This window comes from Canis lupus, chromosome 7, assembly GCF_003254725.2.
Source record: "Canis lupus dingo isolate Sandy chromosome 7, ASM325472v2, whole genome shotgun sequence".
NCBI classification, from domain to species: domain Eukaryota; kingdom Metazoa; phylum Chordata; class Mammalia; order Carnivora; family Canidae; genus Canis; species Canis lupus.
In genome coordinates, this window is record NC_064249.1 from 8258723 (window position 1) to 8276976 (window position 18254).

Sequence of the window (18254 nt, forward strand, 5' to 3'; positions counted from 1 at the left end):
CACCTATGCTTTAAGGGAACCTAAGGGAAATGTGCTGAGGTAGAGTACCCTTGTAGTCATCTCTTACAATTTCTCAATATGAGAATCCTCTACTGGGAACTATCTCCCCATCCCCTGTCATCCATACAGGTCCCATGGGGACTGCTGTAGTCTTCTATGACCCTGTCATTATGGCCACAGAGGATTTTCTTTTTGTCAGAGGTGTGCACCTGATCCAAGCTGGGTCAATTTTAGTTCCTGGCCTCCTGATTGGTCTGGGGCAGGATACTTTATTTAAATAGTGTTAATGACACTCCACCTTTTTTGGGAATTTATGGACTTAGGGGCCCAGAAAGTTGCCAGAATCTGTAAGCCATAGAGCTTGGAATTTCTCAGGTGTCATGTTTTCCACTGTAGGGAAAACACATGGTGAGCCAGAAAAATGAAACCAACATGCAGAGAGGGGTAGAGAAATGAGGCAGAAATTGTAGTGATAGCATTCAGGTTCCCAAGTGCAGCTGATACTGAGGGCCAGGTTTATTTCTATACTCCTATCTTTATAATTATCTTTCCATTTTCCCTAAGCTAGTTCAAGCTGAGTTACTCTCATTGGCAAAGTTACCAGAACAAATAAGTAATATTATAACTGTTTCCATGACAGTATGATTCATGAAAGAAATGTAATATTAATGGTTGTAACTAGATTTTTCATTAGATCCTTATATCCAGCTACATCTCAGATAATTGCTACGGCTAACAAAGCTTAAAGTTTAAAAACGTCTCTCTTGCTCAAAGAGTCAAAATCCCTGGGTAGCATAATTTAACACCTACTAAATTTTCCAAAAAATAAGTTTTTGTATAGGTAATTGTTAAGTCTCCTTTTTTATATATGCAGCTATATATTGCTAGGTAGTATTTTTTCTGTTCTTTTAGTAGGCTTTGGTCTTTTTCCATTGAATAGCTTAAATTATATAAAAGAAGGTTCCAACTTAAAAAAATTTTGTTTCTAAAATGTAAATGCGAACTTTTATAAATTGGAATATATTTTCCATCAAGATATTATTGCTATTAATGGTGGTAGGTTATTTTGGTCAGCACACGAACATTACTTAACTAATGAAGGTGAAATTACCTTTCACTTACCCTTTGAGTTGACCTTTCCACATAATTCACTTTCAGTACTTTCTTTACTAATGTTTTAGCCACACTGCTGGAAGGCACAAGCTTTCTTGTGCCTGGAAGTCAACTATCATCTTAAATAATATTTCTGTGAAATACTAAGCTGAACCTTAAGTCAACTATCGTCTTGAATAATATTTCTGTGAAATATTAAGCTGAACTTTAAAATACCAACAACACATTTCCATTACCAAATCACAAGAAAGGGAATGACTTTGACTTCTTTTAATTTTCTTTTTCCCATCTCAGCCCCTATCTCTGCAATACATGGTGGGAAAATTGGGTAGTTGCTTGAACTACATGTTTGGAAACTATTTTGCAAATAATTTATTAATAAAGAAGAATGAAGAATATACAATGCAGCAGTTCTTGAGTTCCCCTTAGTGCATATAGGTGTATAGACTAAACATATTTTAGAGATATAAGGTCAAAATTAGAAAAAATAATGTCAGTAGGTAGGATGAGTAATTAATAAAATGTAAAATATTTACATTGTAATTATATTATTACCCAAAATTAAGAACATCAAACCCGTAGCATATTTTAGAAATACGAGTATATATGTATAAGAAGATAAATCTCAATTCCAAGTGGCCACTAAGCAATTTTAGCAGCTATATGAAATACTGGAAAGTTAAAGTAAGCCATATGGTATTGTTCATGACTAGTCTCACAGAAAACTTCCAATTAGAAATTTGGAAATTTGCCTGGGTGGCTCAGTGGTTGAGTGTCTGCCTTTGGTTCAGGGTCCTGGGATCAAGTCCCACATCGGGCTCCCCATGGAGAGCCTACTTCTCCCTCTGCCTATGTCTCTGCCTCTCTCTGAGTCTCTCATGAATAAATAAATAAAATCTTTAAAAAAAAAATTGGAGAGGGACGCCTAGGTGGCTCAGCAATTGGGCATCTGCCTTCGGCTTGGGGCGTGATCCTGGAGTCCCGGGATCGAGTTCCACATCAGACTCCCTGCATGGAGCCTGCTTCTCCCTCTGCCTATGTCTTTGCCTCTCTCTCTGTGTGTCTCTCATGAATAAATAAATAAATACAATCTTTCTAAAAAATTTGGAGAGCACTTTTTTTTTTTTTTTTACAGGTAATGTTGGCAGGGGGAGTTCTGTATTCTAATCCGAGGGAAGATGTCATCACTACTGAGTAGCCTTGATCTAAATTCCCAGATTTGACAAGTTTGAAACTGAAGTTCACTACACATACACAAATTAATTTTCTGAGCAAACTGTGGTGATATTAAGCTGGATATGGAAGCTTAGATAGCTTGGTCATATATACAGTAACTTGTGTGTTGGCGATGAAATAACAATTAAGTTTTTCTGGCTTTCAATATGGAATTCTTAAAAAGGTTGAACAATGGGATTACTCAGAGCCAGGCAGAAACCATAAACTCAGAACTGTCAGTTTCAAGTTCAAATTAATGCTTTGGAGTTTAAGATTTTTTTTTTCTTTATAGGAGGTTACCTGGAGAACGTATCTTTGGCACTATACATATTTTATCTGCATCTCATAGATATCTAGGGTAAACACACACAAACACCGAGCTTCCCTGAAATGAACATTTAAGTATTTTCTGTGTAGAATTCATTGGTTTCTTCAATAACAACTCTTGCTTATAACCGGCTTTTAGCACAGTGCCTGGTTCCACAAATATTCGCTGAACTAATGAAAATGGTAAAGAATGAATGTCTACTGAACATAAGCCATGACTGAGGAAGAGATTACATAAAAGAAATGAAAGACAGTTTCTGCTCTAGATTTACAGTCCAACCTCACTTACATAAGTGCAAAATCTTTTCTTCTTGTGTCGTCCCCAAATAGCTACCTTGCACTAGGAGTTAGCATTTTGTCTGCCTGGTGGAATCAGTAAACTCCCCATTCCTCAGTGTGGTGGATTGTCCAGATCCTCAGAGTAACCAAACGAAGTTGTGAGTTGGGTAAATGGTTGAGTGTGCCAGGTAGCTCAGGCAAAAATCAAGGGGACCCTCGAGGCCGGTGTTCCAGGCTGGCCTGTGACTGTTCATAACACCCACAGGTCTGCCAGTTTAAAGTCTGTCAAACCGTCTGTCTGATCCCTACTTCCGTATGGCCTCAAATGCGTGCTTATAATGGGCCGATAGATGTCAACTCCTATTTCCAAGGGGAACAGTAAGCTCAGGGTGGTGGCCAGCTCTATCAGGAATTTGCGTGTGTGTGATAGAGAGACAAAGAGAGATAGGGACAGGAAGCCGCCGTCCTTAGGATGCCTTTCTCCTGTTTGCTTTTTGCCAACTAGCTGTCTCTTGGCCCCAGAGCAGGGGTCTGAGGCGGGTGCTTGACGGATTCAGGCAAAACCAACGCCGAAGAGGTTGGGAGGCCGGAGCCCGGAGCCCGGGCTGCCAGCGAGGAGACCTGTCCATGGTCCTGAAGCGCATCCCCGGCCCGCGCCGTCCCGGGGGGACCACGGAAGCCCCGGGGGGCGGGGCGGGGCGGGGCCGCCTCTGCCGACCTGGGGCGCGGGGCCGGGGCTCCCGGGCTGGGCACCTGTTTCGAATCCGGACGCGAGGCGCCGTGGGGGTGGGGGCGGGGGCGGGGGCGGGGGCGGGGCGGCGTCACGTGCTGGCGGCCGCGGCGGCGGCCCGGGAAGGTTCCATCGCCCCGGCGGCCGGCAGTCGGGCGCTCGCGGGGGGTGGGGGGCTCCTCCGCCCCGCCCCGCCCCGGCCCGCCCCGCCCGCGGCTCCCCTGCGGGCCGCGCAGCCGGGCGTTCGCGGGGCCGGCCCCGCCCCTCTGGCTGGCGGCCTCGCCGCGTCCTCCGCCCGCCGCCCCCGCCATCCAGTTGGTGCGGTCCAGGGCGAGCACATCATGGCGATTGAAGGTAAGTGGAGGCCGGCCGCGGCGCGGGGGAGGGGCAGCGCCCGGGCGCGGGGCTCCGAGGCGCCGGGAGGCCGCGGCGGGGGGCGGGGGGGCGGGGGTCCCGCCCGCGCCTCGGGCCCGAAGGCTCGCTCGCTCCGGCCCTGGCGGTCCCGGCGGCCTCGGCCCGCGGCCCGGCGCGGGGAGGAGCCGGTGCACGGGCAGGTGCGGCGCCCGCGGCGCGGAGGGGCTCGGGTGCGGGCCTGCGGAGGGGGCCCCGGGACCGGCCGGGGAGCCCCGGGCACCCCCCCTCCCCGCGGCCCTCCGCCGCCCGCGGGCCCCGCCTTGCCGCCCACCGGGTCCTGACCCTCCTTGGTCCCTTCTCCAGAGCCCTCGCTGCGTGGCACTCTCCGTCCGTCCCTACCCTTCCGTTTGGTGCTGTAGGGCGGCCGGGAAATCTGGCAGGAGGTTCATTTCTCAATATCCTTAAGCGTTATCCCCCATCCCTCCACCCCCACCCCCACCCCCACCCCCAGCCCTCAAAACTGCTCCCCCCGCCCCCCCCCCCCCCAACTAAGAAAGAGAAGTAAACACATCCTGGAATGACACACGCACGCTCTTAGAACCCTGCAGGTAGGACCGCTCCACCGAGTGTTACAGTGTCAGCAACACTCAACATTTTCAAAAAGTACCTTGGTTATCTGTTACCTAGCCAGACGAGGTGCTTGGCATCGGGGTGTAGCTTTCTCTTGTTCCAGAAACATACTATCAGTCCACTGAGTGTTACAGCGTCAACAACACTCAACATTTTCAAAAAAGCAGCTCCGTTATCTGTTACCTAGCCAGATGAGGTGCTTGGCATCGGGGTGTATTTTTCTCTCGTTCCAAAAACATACTATCTGGAAGGAAGCGTCTATGTTTTTGCTTTGTTGTTAAGGAGGATATTGTAGAAGTTAACATCACACGTCTAGGATATTTATGTGAGAGCCTGCAGCGTCTTCCAGCTCCTGTCTCACTTTTAGCTTAACTCAGACAGTGAAAGTAGTCTGTAAAATTTACCTGTGTGGGTGCACGCGTGGATGGATTCACATCATCTGTACAGATGTCCAGGGTACCTTTAGCTATATCATTATTAGCTTACATTTTATGTGTCTTCCTTCCAAGTAAAACTTTTCGGAGGATTTCCTATCTTGGTGACTGACTAGTCACTGGTAGCCTACCCTTCTGGAGGTTCCTTTTTGTCAGGTCCTGTGGTCTCCAAAATAACTTTAGCTGAGTGTGTATTTTTATTTTAAGAGACTGATTACCTGTTACATACAAGACACACATTCAGACGCATTTCAGATCATTTCTTTAGCTAAAATGATGGGAAAGCACTGGAAGCAAGACCTACTTCTAACTTTTGATAGTCCTGTTCCCAGAGTGGTACTTTCAAACTCTTCTCCTTACTGTATTTTTAACTAGAAGTTAAAAATCCAGAAACCAAATCCACTGGTTAATGTTTTTTTACCTTATTTCTACAACCAGTCTGTGGTAGTATTTCTTAATGATGTGATAAAGCTAAAAAGTTTATGCAAAAAGTGAGGAAAAATTATCCAGATAGCATCTGGATCTGACCCTGTAACTTTTAATTTCTTGGAGTATTTTGCAGTTTTTTTTTTCTCTTTTTCTCAGTCCTTTCCTCCCCTCCCACTCTACCTACCCCCAACCACCCAAAGTTCAATGTGATCCATTCCTTTTTTTTTTTTAATTTTTATTTATTTATGATAGTCACAGAGAGAGAGAGGCAGAGACACAGGCAGAGGGAGAAGCAGGCTCCATGCACCGAAAGCCCGACGTGGGATTCGATCCCGGGTCTCCAGGATCGCGCCCTGGGCCAAAGGCAGGCGCTAAACCGCTGCACCACCCAGGGATCCCTCTTTTTTTTTTTTTTTTTTTTTTTAATGTCAACTGCTGGCTCTTTGCATGCCTATTGCCACTTGTATGTTTAAAGAACAAGATTTTTGAAATTCTCATATTCTCTAGATTCTTCTGTGTTTCACATATTCACATCAGTTTTTTAATATGTAAGCATTCATTGAAGTTTTCATAATATAAAGATTAGGAATTATATGTTTTCTAGTTTGGTAAGGAGAATAAAGTTAATTTTAGCATTTCAAATAAAAATGTTGGGTCAGGTTAGTCTAACTGTGCTGTTGATCACATACCAGAGCCCATTCTATATACATACCATTCCCTTGCTGTGTTATGAAGCAAAATGAGGTCTTGATGAGGACTTTGTACTAGGGACACCTTAGAATTTTAGGGGTTCAGGGTGGCATCTCATTCAGCCTTCTTCCCAGTGAAGTGGCTCTTAAAGCATTCATTCCTTTCATTCACCTGTTAGTTCTGAAGATATTGAGCGCTAGCTGTACTCCAAGTTCTCTGCAGATTCTGTGGGGCCATAAAGATGAGTAGGACCACACTCCTTCCCTCAAAGCTCCCATGCAATTATGAGAGCACATGCAATTAGCCATGCAATTATTATATAGTGTGAACAACAAAAGATGAATCATCTTTTGTATAGAAACGTTCAATGGCGCATGAGTTCATAGAACTCATGTGCCAATGAACACTGAACAGTGTCTGCCAAGTGGAACAATTATTCTTATAGTTCACGAGATCTTTCAATCTGACCAAAAACCTCCCGTTCAGTAACTTGTCTATCTACTTATCCTAGGTCTGCCTTCTGGAGCGATTAATTAAAAGTCCACTGTTCCCTGTGTTTATGACATCCCTTCTACTGTCTGAAGACAGCTTTTGAGCATTTTCATTTATAGACAAAATATCCAGTTCTTCCTCTGGATGGTGTACAGTTGTATGTTCTAAAGTTTGAAATATGGCAGTGAGCCATTCCATTCCAGATGTATTATTGAGTAGCAAACATTTAAAACTGTTCTATCATTTCTTATCTTGTGCACAATCCTATCAATGTAGCTTAATATTAGAATGGCCTTTTTGGAACTACATATTGGCTTAAGATGAGGTTAAAATCAACAAAACCATAGAGTCTCTTCCACCTGAACTACATTCAAATTAGATGTCTTCAGTCCCCTGAATAGCAAACCAATGTTTTGAATCAAAGCACAGATCATTTTTATGTGTTAAGCATATTCTTATTAGCTGTGGCCCAACATTTTATTTTATTTTTATTTTTTTTAAATTTTTATTTATTTATGATAGTCACAGAGAGAGAAAGAGAGAGAGGCAGAGACATAGGCAGAGGGAGAAGCAGGCTCCATGCACCGGGAGCCCGACGTGGGATTCGATCCCGGGTCTCCAGGATCGCGCCCTGGGCCAAAGGCAGGAGCCAAACCGCTGCGCCACCCAGGGATCCCTGTGGCCCAACATTTTAGCCCCTGAGTTTAGATTTTTAAGTATTAAGGGTTACTTTTATTTCCTCCTCTGTGTAAAACCCATATTTTACATACTAAGTAATTATTCACTTCCTCCTTTTATCAGATAACTACTAATCAGGACTTCAAACAGATATAAGATGGTGATGTTCCTGCACTGATCTAATATAATTCCAGTCAGAGGTGAAGAAGTTAGCTCTATCTAACTGGTACAATTCTGAAAAAGTATTTTGAAATATTGAGTAGTTTACAGAGCCTTTTTGTTACCCTAGAGGTCTGGTGATAACTGGGTTGGGAATCATTGCTCTGCTCTCACCTCTCAAGACCTGTAGTTGTCGTGTAGGGTATTCACTCTTGTAATGTTGGCCTGTGTCAGTCTGACATTGTTAACCATTTCCTGTTATTTTTTGAAATTTTCTCCTTCTCCCTTGATCACTTGCTTCTCAGTCATCTTTTCATCTCCTTTGCCTAATGTTCTTTGTGTTTCCTTTCTTAACTCTGTTCTCATCCTCTTTACATGCTGCTGTATAATTGCACACATTGGTAATTTTATAATCACTTGTTTATAAGTTGTCTTCCCTGTCAATTTCTAGACAGTAATGTCTTATTTATTTTGTACTTCTTAAATTTTGCACAGTTTCTAAATATAGTATTTACTCAACAAATGTTTTTCTTGAATTGTTACAGTGGAATTCTATGTATTATGTACATTGATTGCATCTGTTGCCTGGATGTATTTGACCAAAAATCTGCCATTTGGTAGCTTCTATCTATCTACTCACCCTAGTTCTGCTTTCTGGAGCAGTAAATTAAAAATGCACTATTTTAAAAAAAAAGATTTACTTATTTTAGAGAGAGAGAGAGCGCACGTGTGCTGAGTAGGGGCAGAGGGGGAGAGAGAGAATCTGAAATAGATTCCTCACCTAGCTCAGAGTCCAGCTCGGGGCTTGGTCTCACAATTCTGAGATCATGACCTGAGCCAAAATCAAGAGAGTTGGTTGCTCAACTGAGCCTCCCAGGTGCCCCTAAAAGTGCAATATTAACACTTACAATGAGAACCAAGTGATGAATGGAAGTGTTGAATCACTATATAGTATACCTGAAATTAATACTACACTGTATGTTAACACACTGAAATTTATATAAAAACTTTTAAAAAGTACACTACTAATAAAATTACACAGAATTTTCCTAATTTTTGTTTTCAGATAGTAGCTAGATATCTTGAATGTTCCACAGCAGTCCAAAACCTTTTATATGTCCCAAAGTAAAGTTGTCATCACAGCCACCAAATCCAGTCTCTGTACTCCCTACTGCATGTAAATTTACCATCTGAGTGGTATTTTTATATAACCGGATATCGGAGCCTGAAATCTGGAAATCAGTCCTGTCTTAAACTCACCCTCCCCTACCCACATCTTGTTGATCAGCCGTCTGCATCTCAGTTTATGATGCTCTGTGCTTACACTTCAGTTTATTCCCTCTCATTAAGAGCCTTGTATTACTTTCCTAAGCTAGTGTTGTGTTGTCGTTTGCACTAGTTTTAGGGTTCCTTCCAATTCATTTCCTGAAGTATTGCTAGTTACCCTCGTAAAACGCAAAGCTAATATATAAAGCCTCAGGATAGCGATCTTTATTGATCTGACCTGTGCTCCTTCATTCAGTCCACATTTTTCTGACTTTTCCATAAGAATATCAGGATACTCCACAAAAACTTGTTTGCCCAAGTGAAAATATTCACCTTTGTTGTTAATGTGCTGTGTGTTTACTTAACCTCTCTGGGTAGCATTTTTTAAAGTTGTAAAAGAAGACTATATTAGAAGAAATCTGTGTTTGTGTGGATATGTGTGTATACATACCTAAGCTCTTTATTCCTAAGGCACTTTGTCATTTACCACACATTTCCAGGTACATATTTTTTAAATCATCAGTACAATTCTGAGGTGCTCTTAAAGACTTGTGGTGACTCTAAGATTTCCATGGCAGGATTTGGACTTTTGAAATATTGAATTAAAAAATCTCATACAAATATGTTACAGGACGAGTCTGGAGGGAGAGCATCACATCCTTCCTGCATTCCATGTTCCTGTTAGAGATCATTAGGATGTAATTGGCAGCAATATAATGAGAAAGGCCTGTCTGTCCACTTTCTGTGGCAGAGTGGGGCAATTTATTGAATAGTATTTTTTTTTTTTGGCGGGGGGATTTACAGTTTAGTCAATGATATTCCTAAAAGGGATATTTTGACTTTAAGCAGGCATAACATTTCTAATGTTTTGCTGAGAGTTAGGATCCATTGAGATACGCAGTATTTTATTCTGAGACCTGTCTCTAAGTACTCTGGAGTACCTGACTGTCTGTTTAAGGTTCCTCTCATTCACTAAACAAAATTAGGAAAAAGGAGGGAAGGGGATCCCTGGGTGGCTCAGCGGTTTCACGCCTGCATTTGGCCCAGGGTGCGATCCTGGAGTCCCGGGATTGAATCCTGCATCGGGCTCCCGGCATGGAGCCTGCTTCTCCCTCTGCCTGTGTCTCTGCCTCTCTCTCTCTCTCCCTCTCTCTCTCTCTCTCTGTGTCTATAAAAAATAAATAAAAAATAAATCTTTAAAAAAAAAAAGGAAAGAGGAGGGAATAGTAGAGAGATAGTTGTATGAAGAAATATTTCATATTTTGTGGTTTTGGGTAATATTAGAACTCAACAGTGCGTGCCAGGGTAGAAAGCAAGAGAAACACATGTTGGCTTGTTTATTTGTTGAGTAATACTGTTTGCATCATTGCTTACTTTAAAGTGATTATAATGTTTGTCCATAGCATATGTGTAGTAGCATAGTTTTTTTTTTTTTTTTTTTTTTGTAGTAGCATAGTTGACTGTCTTCATGGATTTGGTTTCCATCTAGCTGACTTCATTCTTTTTTCCACTCCCAAATCCTACCTAGTTTACACCTAACACGAAAGTAGTGCCTATACAGGGAGAACGTTGGATTGAACAAACCGCTATCAGTGAAACACTCTAAACTTTTGAGTAAAATAATCATGCGCATATTTGGTATGCAAATGTAGTAAAATCTTAATTGAAACCTAATAAATTGGAACTATTGATATACCTTTTTTAAGAAGGAGGAAATAGGGAGCTCCTGGGTGGCTAAGCAGTTGAACATCTGCCTTTGGCTCAGGGTGTGATCCTGGGGTCGCGGGATCGAGTCCCGCATGGGGCTCCCTGCATGGAGCCTGCTTCTCCCTCTGCCTGTGTCTCTGCCTCTCTCTCTGTGTCTCCCATGAATAAATAAATCTTTTTTTAAAAAAAAAAAAGGAACCAAAGCTTTAGAGCTACATCTTCCTTTCTCTGTTTTCCTCTTTCTCTCTCTGTTCCTTATCATTTAAAAAAAAAAAAAAAAGGAGGAAATAGTGATAATACAGCAAACTATCATCAGGAATTTATTTAAAAACAGACTTCTAGGATTCATATGTGCACTCAAAAGAGTTTCTTTCACATTTTAGGGCCATATTAGAATTGATATTCACAGTAATATTCTGCATCCTCAGGAGAGAGAGAATTTTAATGAAAAATTGTCTTCAGTATTCTGAACTTACTAATGTAATAATGCATATTAATAGCTTTAACAAATGATCTGGTACAGTAGTCAAAACAAAAGATGTTCTCATTTAACTACAAAATTAAGTAGAATACTTTTTTATGAGCATACGTTTATTCAGAGTTTTATGGTATGATCTTAATGAGCTTCTAAAAGGTCCAAAACATAATTAACTCAAAAACTGAATTAAAAGTTGCTCAGAAGTAGGAAAAATGGTGTATGTTCATGAATAATAAGTTTATTTTTAAGATAAAATTTGCACCTCTTGGAAAAAAATTATTGAATAAATTCATAGGAATTTATACTGATCAAAAGACTGTATTTAGCTCATGGTTTGCAAATTACAAAGTACGCTAAGATATTGTTATGAAAAGAGGTATAGTTGGTTATTCTGCATGATGCTGGGGTGGCAGCAAGTATGTGTCTCAGAATTCAGGCTATTATATAGGAATATGATATATTAAATTACTTTGTAAAGGTAATTCTAGAAAGGACTTATTCAGATTATTTTAACTCTAGTAATTGCACAGCAACAACAAAAAAGTGGAGGAATTCCAATTTGGAAGGATAACTCCCACAGGACTGGAGGCCTAAAAGTTGGTTTTTGGGTTTTTCTGTTTGTTTTTTTAAGAAAAATTCTTTTTTTTTTTTTTTTTTTAAGATTTTTCTTTATTCACGAGAGAGAAACAGAGAGAGGCAGAGACACAGGCAGAGGGAGAAGTAGGCTCCATGCAGGGAGCCCAATGTGGGATTCGATCCCAGGACCCCAGGATCACACCCTGGGCCAAAGGCAGATGCTCAACCGCTGAGCCACCCAGGCATCCCTCTAAGAAAAATTTTAAAAAGGGGCCCCTGGGTACCCAGTTGGTTAAGCACCTGCCTTTGGTTCAGGTCCTGGTCCCCCAGTCCTGGGATCGAGGCCTGTGGTGGCTTTCTGCTCGATGGGGAGCCTGCTTCTCCCTTTCCTTCTGCCCTTTCCCCCTGCTCATGCTCTCTCGCTTTCTTAAATAAATAAGTAAATAAATAGATCTTTAAAAGAAAGAAAAATTCTAAAAAGAGGACAAAAGAAGTATGAGAAGATTAACATTTATTTGGAAATGTTTACACAGGAGAGTGTTTGAAATTAACTGATAACTAATGCTGTAGAAGAGAGGAAAACAATCTTTCCTGTTTTCAGGCTTAAATCTAAGTTTTCTTTAAATTTCATATTCTTGTGAGGAGATGCTCACGATGGGCCAGGCATCATCTATCCATTATCTCAGTCATGGAGAGCAAATGCATGGCAACCCTTCTCCTTCTTTTGACTATAGCAGACATCTGTTTTGTTAAAGTATCTTTTTAACATCTTTCCCTGCCAAATGTGGACTTGCTTTCAGAATCCTTCTCAACATTGCCCTCCACCCCCATTCCAGCAGCTACTTTTAATCCCCCAGAATTGGTATACAGAATGAAAGCTATTTTCCATCCTGGGGTAACTATTATTACTATTTTACAAGTGAATTTAGTTATTTTAATTTTTTCTCAATAAGCACAAAGTTCACAAAAACAGTACTAGGTGAGACCATCTTTAAAATTGAAGCCTGGGGGTGCCTGGGTGGCTAGTTGGTTAAGCATCTGACTTCGGTGCAGGTCATAATCTCAGGGTCCTGCTCAGTGGGGAGTCTGCTTGGCCCTGTCCTGCTACCCCTCACCCATTGATGCTCTCTCTGTCTCTCTCAAATAAATAAAATCTTTAAAAAAAAATTAGAGGCTCGCTCAATTCAGACCCCATGATCTTTCTATAACATGCTGCTTTCAGTTAGTTACCAAAATTGGGATCATTCCTTAAATGACTTAATTAGGGTCAAAACTGAAAGGTACCTGGAGATTAGTGACTATGGTCTAAATGGGCTAAATCGGTTGGTTGGTGGAGGGGAATTGGCAACATTAATAGGAAATGTTTCATGCTGTTATGTATAGTTATGTATAGTATAGGTGTCTGCTTAAGAATTAGCTATAACAGAATTTATCGGTATAAAAGACACAGTTTCATTTTTGACTATTTTAGGGCACCTGGGTGGCTCAGTTCGGTTAAGTGTCTGCCGTTGACTTGGGGCATGAACCCAGGGTTCTGGGGTTGAGCCCCACGTTGGGCTCCCTGCTCAGCCTGGAGTCTGCTCATCCCTCCCCCACTACCCCTCCCTCTGGCTCGTGCTTTCTCTCTCTCTCAAATAAAATCTTTTTTTTTTTTTTTTTAAGATTTATTTAGTTATTCATGAGAGACACAGAGAGAGAGAGGCAGAGACACAGGCAGAGGGAGAAGCAGGCTCCTTGCGGGGAGCATGATGTGGGACTCGATCCTGGGTCTCCAGGGTCACGCCCTGGGCCCAAGGCAGGCGCTCAACCACTGAGCCACCCAGGCGTCTTTCAAATAAAATCTTACAATTTTTTTTTTTTTACTACTTTCATGCATATGTTTTGCTGATAGACCTTTTGATAGGTAGAATTTAGTTTTTTTTTAATTAATTTTTTTTTAGAGAGAGTGCAAGAGTGGGGAGGGGAGGGGAGAGAGACAGACAGACAGAGGGAATCAGAGTCCTCATGGAGCAAGGAGCCTGAAGTAGGGCTCGCTCCTACAGGCCTGAGATCATGACCTGATCTGAAACCGAGAGTCAGACACTTAACCCACTGAGCCACCCGAACGCCCCACATTTAAGGTATTCCTAAAGTAGCCTTGTGATGTTTGGGAAGAAATGAATAGAGCCTGTGAAGTATGGTGACTTAGTTTATTAGTAAAAACTAACATGGTGGAAAAAACAAGGTCAATTTTAAAAAGGACTCCTAGATCTGTTTCAAATGAAGTAAATCTTTAGGTTTAATTCCATTTTTTGCATTCCCATTTTTTGATGGGAATGTAATATCACTGTGTGTTTTTCTTCTGTAGGCATCTGGAAAAGTACATACTTTATAAATCTCTACCACCCCCACCGCCCCTGCTTAAAAAGAAATTCCCATTTCCCAGACACCCTCTCAGTCACGTGCATCCATACACAAGTCCACACATGCACACATTCATAGCATGTCTGTGTGTGCCCACACACATCTATTTCCTCTTACAGCATGTACTTAAGCCAATTGTAGAGGATCCTGCCAGTTTACATTATGCTCCTACATGGGTTTGCCTGAGGGAAAAGATGGTAACTTCGACTAAGCTTGTCATTTTCTATCTATTTCTCATTTCCATGTTGCTGAGATGATTATTTCAAGAGCAATGCTGGTATTATCTCTAAGAATAGTTTTGAGAAATTGACTTTTATTTAAATTACCGTAGATTAGAAAACAATTTCATAATTTTTTTTTGTTAAAATGAAGAAAAGTCCATTTTTTAAAAGATAAGTTCATTTTAAAATTTCTTACTATATTAACTCTAGTGTCCTAATTATTTTTTTCTGACAATAAACTAGTGACCCTGGGCAACTTAATGTTTGGTGCCTCAGTTTGCTTATCTGTAAGGAGCTAGACAAGTTTATTTCTGACCTCTGGTCGCTTTTTATATTCTACCATTCTCTTGGTCTCCAAGTCTTTGTTATTGTTATGTCTTTGAAGTAAATTTGATGTGTGAAAAATTGTATTTGTATAAGAGTATCTTTGGGGGATGATTAATCGTCTTAGTAGAAGACTTAGCTCTTTCCAAAGAGATTGACTAATTTATTACTTTAAATAATCATTCCCCCAAATTGATTCAGCCACTGTGGAAAACAGTATGGTGGTTTCCTAAAAAATTAAAGATAGAATTACCATAAGATCCAAAAATCCCACAGCTGGGCGTATACCTAAAGGAAATGAAAGGAAAATATGGAAGAGGTATCTGTGCTTCCATGTTTATTGCAGCCTTATTCACAAGAGCCAAGATATGGAAACAAGATAAGTGTCCATCAGTGGATGAGTGGATAAAAAGGTGGTATATGTGTATACAATGAAACATTATTCAGCCATAAAAAGAAGGAAGCCCTGCCAGTTGTGACAACATGGATGGACCTTAAGGTCATTATGTTAAGTGAAATAAGTCAGATGCACATGACAAATAGCATATGTTGTCACTTAAATGTGGAATCTAAAAAGGCTGAACTTGTGAAAGCACAGAGTGGAATGGTGATTACTGGGGTCTGGGAGATATGAGGGAATTGGGGAGATGTTGTTAAAGGGTAAAATCTTGCAACCAGCAGATAAATGCAATATAATGCACAGTATAGTGGTTATAGACAGCAATACTATGTTATAAACTTGAAAGTTGCTAAGAGACTGGATCTTAATTATGACTACCCCAGACAGGAAATGATAATTATGGGATGTGATAGAGGTGTTAGCTAATGCTATGGTGGTAATCATGTCCTGATACATAAATGTATCAAATCAACATGTCATACACTTTAAACTTACGCAGTGTTATATGTCAATTATGGCTCAATAAAAATAATCAATAATCATTCTATGTATTTGATATGCATTTTTGTTATACATGTGCATCAAATCATCTCACTGTGCACTTTAAATACCTTAGACTTTTATTTGTTTAACTTTACCTGAATAAAGCTGAAATAAAGAAAATCATCCTCTTGTGCATTATACTCTTAAAATCAGTAAAGTATTTTTTGAATTGCCACCATATCTCAGTCAAGAAATGCTTGCAGTGACTTATCTTTTGCTTACAATTTGATATATTTGGAAACTTCAGATTTATTTTTAGTGATTTTATTTTATTTTATTTTAAATTTTTTTAAAATTTATTTATGATAGTCACACACAGAGAGAGCGAGAGAGAGAGGCAGAGACACAGGCAGAGGGAGAAGCAGGCTCCATGCACCGGGAGCCCGATGTGGGATTCGATCCCGGGTCTCCAGGATCGCGCCCTGGGCCAAAGGCAGGCACTAAACCGCTGCGCCACCCAGGGATCCCTATTTTTAGGGATTTTAAAACAAGGCATGAAGTTCATACAAAGTTCACTGTGTCTCTGATTGAAAAAGTATTTAAGCCTTTTGACTTCCAAACACAATACATTAAAACATATACAGTTAACATACAGAATGCATATTTTTTTTCCTTAACACTCTTACTGGTCTCTGAAAGGATTGGGGACAAAAGGAATATTGATTTCAGTGTCCAATAATATAATAAAGTTTATTTAACTTTCTGTATTTTTTTGTACTTTTAGTAGGAAGATTTTTTCCCCCTGAATTTTACTTTATTGCCTGGCATTTATTTATCCTTAATATTCCTTTCCATTTCAGTAATAATAGTGATTGTTACATGTACATTATTGAAATCTCACTTAGTTAGAATTTTTGGAACAAATAACCAGGAAGAGTAGAGCACAGTCTTGCTTTTTTGAGTTACGTGGTTTTTGTGCATACTTTGACAAATTTGACAATTATCAATTGACTCTAATCTAAAAAAAAAAAAGTAATTATTTGACTTAGCTTTAATCATCAGCTTTTATGAAGTTCTTTCATTTGATATAGATAAATTGAACACTTTTAAAAGTGGGAGTTAGCTTTCATGGACATTTTGTAGAGAAAAGTCTTAGAATATAAAATAGTTTTTGTTGTTATTATTAATACTAAGCCTGTATAAACTATGCACTTACATTTAAGATAAGATGTGTTTACCAAAACCTAACCAATTTTACATTAAATATGGGGCAAAGCCTAGTTTTAATTACAGGCTTTAAAAAAGTACAGTCTTATTAACATGAATTAAGTACATAAAGCAAACTACATTATAAGTGTAATTTTCTGGAGAATAGGCCTTAATGACCATATAAGATAAATAACCATAAACATAGATATTTTTATGTAGCCTCTGAAAACATCAGTGATGGCATTAGTGTATGTTATGTTATTGTTAATTATATGATTCTTTCAAATCTCTTAAAAATAGTTTCTTCTGTAATTTGGTAAATTTTTTCCTTCTAGTTTTTGTGTAGAGTCTTCTCAATATTAAAGCTATGTAGTATACAGTTGTAGCTCATTCTTGCCCTTCAGCAAGTGATCAGCGGTTGCCCATTGGTAATACTCCAGTTAGTAACGTCTCACTGTTTTTACACTGAGGTTTGCTGAATAATAGTTGTTTTGTAATCATAGCTTTAAGGTAGGTATTTCTTCTTGCTAAGTGTATCTTCCTGATAACCAGTGATGAGTCAGTAGTGTTGATGATAATCACAAACCTGGCGTTGTTACAACCAAGTTGAAATGTAGATCTAACCTACTTTAGCGATAGAAGTACTGTTTTATAGTTCTTTGGCTTCTTTCTCAGATGACCTATTTTTTTTTTTTTTTTTTTTTAGTGGCTGTCATGGTTTTTACCTCTCATGTTACTGCTCTAAGATATTTCTTTTTTTTTTATAGCTGTTATAAGAAATACACTTAAACTGTTCACAACTGTTCATAATCTTCTGTAATGAATTGATGATTAAATTATTTAATATTTCTATCATGCAAACTTTGAACATAATTCACAGCATAATTATAAGGTCATCGCATATATAGAATACTACAAAGCTTCATTTAGCTTACATTCATATAAAGCAGTGGTATTATGTTTCAGAGTAAAGGAAATATCTATTTCTGTAGAGACTAATAATATTACTTTATTTTTTTGATATTTTATGATAGAGTAGTTTTTGTAATTTTAATCAAAGTAAGCTTTTGGCTAAATTTGTTTTTATCATCCTATCTATTTATAAATTTTGTCTTTTTTGCAGATGTGTAAGTGTGGGTAGCTGAAGAGCAGGGAAAAGATAACATTTCATTTTATACCATATGAGTATGTATGTGATAAAATATAAATAGTGCCTTTACAGGATTGACCCTTCCATAGCAACTGTATATATTAAACCTCAGATACAAAAGTGGCTTCTTTCTTACAGTGTTTCCTTCTAGATGATGTGAAGAGGTACTTAGGAAATGGTGATATGATATCTGCTCTTCCTCCCCACCCCCCATGATATCTTCTCTTGAGAAGATTGTCATTTAAAAATAACATGCTTGAGGGACGCCTGGGTGGCTCAGTGATTGAGTGTCTGCCTTTAGCTCAGGGCGTGATCCTGGGGTCCTGGGATGGAGTCCCCCATCGGGCTTCTGACAGGGAGCCTGTTTCTCCCTCTGTTTGTATCTCTACCTCTCTCTGTGTGTCTCTCATGGATAAATTTTTTTTAAAAAATCTTAAAAAAATAAAAACATGCTTGAATGAAGCTTCTTCATTCCAAGACTTTCTAAGATCTTAGTTTATGGGTTCA

The 18254-nt window shown here is 39.9% G+C and overlaps 1 protein-coding gene across 3 annotated transcripts in view; it reads left to right on the forward strand.

Moving 5' to 3' along the window:
• The first annotated feature begins 3914 nt into the window (after positions 1-3914).
• SYT14 (synaptotagmin 14) overlaps positions 3915-18254 on the forward strand; it is a 210706-nt gene continuing 196366 nt past the window's right edge. Inside the window, exon 1 of one of the 3 annotated variants that reach the window (XM_049112073.1) lies at positions 3915-4018. In XM_049112073.1, coding sequence (XP_048968030.1) covers positions 4006-4018 — 13 coding nt within the window. In that variant the 5' untranslated portion in view covers positions 3915-4005. The remainder of the gene's footprint in view (positions 4019-18254) is intronic. The other 2 variants (XM_025429834.3, XM_049112074.1) reach the window with 2 other exon arrangements.